Consider the following 3,359-nt stretch of genomic DNA (forward strand, 5'->3'; position numbering starts at 1 on the left):
CAGACGACTAAAACGATCCTGTACAATAACGGAGATCACCAAAACGCACTCCCCGTGCGACTGCTACGAAAACGAGGAAGCCTGCATGGAACGAGCATCAGAGAACACAGTGTGTCTCGCGGAAAATGCTCCACCGAAGGGAGGCGAAAGCATCTGGAAGGATTGGGAGGCTGCTCACCCGGCTCCAACACCTCCACCCAGTCCAACACCCCCAGGGCCGAGTCCAGACAGCAACAGTGGAAAAACGATTCTGATCCTGTCCGTGTTCTCCGCCATCTCGGCAGTTATGAACATGGTCGTCAGTGGATACTTCATCGTGGGATGGTTCCGGTCAAGACAGACAGAGGTACCCCACAACCGTCTACAGCAGCGTTTCTCAAAGTAGGGGGACGCGTCTCCCTTGGGAGACGCGCGAAAAAATCTGGGGAGACGCGGCGAGTTCCTTGTAATACTCCCAACCCGGACATATTCGGGACGAATTACCGATAGTCAGTCATCGCTGAACTGTCGCGCCGGTCAGCGAAGTCGACGCATCGCGACATGTGTCAGGTGCGCATGTCCGATGTTTTCGTAGAGCCATGTCCATCTTTTTCCCTACGCTACGGCTGATTTCGAACGAATCGTGCGACGATCGAGTAAATCGGTACGTTTTGTCGTGATCAACTGCCCTCAAGAGTATAACCATGCAAAGGTGGCGTCTCAAAAGGAAAGCTGGCGACTCTTCCGGAGATTCGACGCCAACGTCGAAGAGAGCAGCAAAAACACGGAGATATAAACCGACGTATCTCTCTTTCGGATTCACGCACGATGGAGACGAATCCGAGCCTCGGCCTTTGTGCGTGGTGTGCAACGAACGCCTGGGCAACGGAAGCATGCGTCCAAATATGTTGCTCCGGCACCTCCGGGGTCGACATCCCGACCTCACGGAAAAACCGCTGGTATTCTTTGAACGAAAACTGACGGAGATGACGATTGCCCAGACGAAATTGACGAAGTTCACGAAACTAAGCGAGAAGGTGATGCTCGCTTCGTATCAAATAAGTTGGAGAATCGCAAAGTGTGGCATGGCGCACACAGCAGGTGAAAACCTTGTTCTACCCGCTATCAAAGACGCGGTTTCCATTGTGCTCAACGAGAAATATGTGAAAGAGATTGAGTCGATACCGCTCTCGAACGACACGGTGGCGCGGCGGATCAACCAAATGGCGGAGTGGATCGAGGATGTTGTCATACAGAGAGTACAGCGAAGTACTTTCTTTGCAATCCAACTCGATGAGTCCACCGACGTTGAAGGCCTTTGTCAGCTGCTCGTGTACGTTCGGTACATCCATGAAGATGCTGCTCATGAAGACCTCTTATTTTGTGAACCCATCACCAGGGGGACGGGCCAAACGATATTTGACGGAATCGATTCATACGTGAAGAAGAAGTGCCCGGATTGGACGAAATGTGTGGGAGTGAGTACGGATGGGGCTCGGGCCATATGCGGGAAAACAAATAGTGCGATTTCTCGAATCCGTCGTGTAAGCCCGGGGGCTCTGTTCACCCACTGTTGCATCCACAGAGACGCTTTAGTCTCAAAGAAGATCCCTGACGGATTGCGCCAAGTCTTGGACTCAGCGATCAAAATTGTGAATTCCATCAAAACGAAGCCTTTGCAGTCTCGTCTCTTCGCCAAACTATGCGAGGAGATGGGAAGCCAGCACGAAAAACTCCTATTCCACACGGAAGTGCGCTGGTTATCACGAGGGAGAGTCCTGGCTAGGCTCGTCGAGCTCCGGAAAGAAGTGACAGCCTTCCTGGACGAGGACGATGAGTTCGCCACGAACTTGAAAGATGAAACCTTCCTTCTGAGGCTCACCTACTTGTCTGATATGTTCACGAAACTCAATAATCTGAATTTGTTTTTACAAGGAGCCTGTAAAGACATTTTTGATGTTCATGACAAAATAGCCGGTTTCATGAAACGCCTCTCGCTGTGGGAGTCAAACGCCTGTGATGGGAGTTTCGGATGCTTTGAGGCATTCCAAGCATACGTTCTCGAAGCCGCAATTAAGGTACCATCCCGAGTTAAGAATGAAACGATTGAGCATCTGCAGAATTTGAGGAGCAGTTTCGAAACGTATTTCGGGAACGAAATGGAGGCATGCAAGCAAAGGAATTGGATCGTTAATCCATTTGTCGATGAGTTTGTGAGAACTGGTATTTCAGCGGACGCGCTAGAGGAGCTTTTAGACCTCTCCACCAATAGGACACTAGCTGCCAAATTTAAAGAGAACGAACGGTTTTCGTTCTGGCTCTCGATTCGAGACTCGCATCCTATCTTGTCAAAGGAGGCTCTGCGATTTCTGTTACCTTTCACTTCATCTTATCTTTGTGAGACCGGGTTCTCAGCCATGGTGGGTTTGAAAACCGAAACTCGGAACAGATTGGTCCTATCAGACTCACTGCGTCTCAAGGTTACTGCATTAGAGATCAATGTCGAGGAAGTCATACGGAAATATCAGAAACAAGCCCATCCTTCTCATGGGCATCAGATTGTACAATAAAGTAAGGACTCATAATAGTCCGCAGAGAGAACGTCATGGTGTCGTGTTCAAGACTCTTTTTCCAGCGGAGAAATTTGCCGACTTTGAGGGGAGACGCGGAGACCACTCACAAGGCTGAGGGGAGACGCGAGAGAAAAACGTTTGAGAACCACTGGTCTACAGGATACAGAGGACCCATATCAGGAGACAACGGAACAAATTAATTCGCCCATAGTGTAAGATCCCAGAATCAGGCAAAATAAATAGATCCATTATCGGAATCGGGTCTGGCTCAACCAGTCCCTTCAATATCTATTTTACTGGTATAAATCTTTCGATTCAAACATCTGGTACCCTCGACAATGATCGCGGGCTGCGCTGACATCTTCGCTCGAGACTTTCGTCCTGTCTTGGACGCTTCTCACGAAGGCATACTCCGGGATCGGTCCGGTATAGGGAACGAAAACACAGGCCCGAGACTCCCGGGACATGCAGAGGCGATCATGGTTCAGCCGTCTACAATCGAAGAAGGGCAGTTGATACCCGGGCTTGAAGGGGCGCGTGTCGACTGTTTGCTCCTCATGGATGGACGGACGAGCGGCTTCGAAAGGCCGAGGAGTGGCGGCGGGCACGGACTTCGGATGGCTCGGCGGCGGCGGCGGCGGAGGCTTCGGGGGCTTCACAGCCGGCCCTGGCACTGGCACTGAGTTCCTCGAAGGATACTCGATGACCGGAGTGCGGACCGGTGTGGCCTTCGGGGGCTTCGGAAAACTCTCGAACCGCGGGAGGAAGGAGGAGTTGCGGGACGACGGGAGATTCGTTCGGATAACA

The 3,359-nt window shown here is 51.4% G+C and overlaps 1 protein-coding gene across 1 annotated transcript; it reads left to right on the forward strand.

Annotated features, from left to right (window-relative positions):
- Positions 1–683: 683 nt before the first annotated feature.
- LOC100906690 (zinc finger BED domain-containing protein 5-like) lies at positions 684–2,549 on the forward strand. Its single transcript, XM_003740522.1, has 2 exons — positions 684–1,181; positions 1,245–2,549. The coding sequence occupies exons 1-2, from the start codon at positions 684–686 to the stop codon at positions 2,547–2,549; spliced, it is 1,803 nt and encodes a 600-aa protein (XP_003740570.1).
- The last annotated feature ends 810 nt before the right edge of the window (positions 2,550–3,359 follow it).

Source organism: Galendromus occidentalis, unplaced genomic scaffold (genome assembly GCF_000255335.2).
Source record: "Galendromus occidentalis unplaced genomic scaffold, Mocc_1.1 scf7180000076955, whole genome shotgun sequence".
Classification (NCBI taxonomy): domain Eukaryota; kingdom Metazoa; phylum Arthropoda; class Arachnida; order Mesostigmata; family Phytoseiidae; genus Galendromus; species Galendromus occidentalis.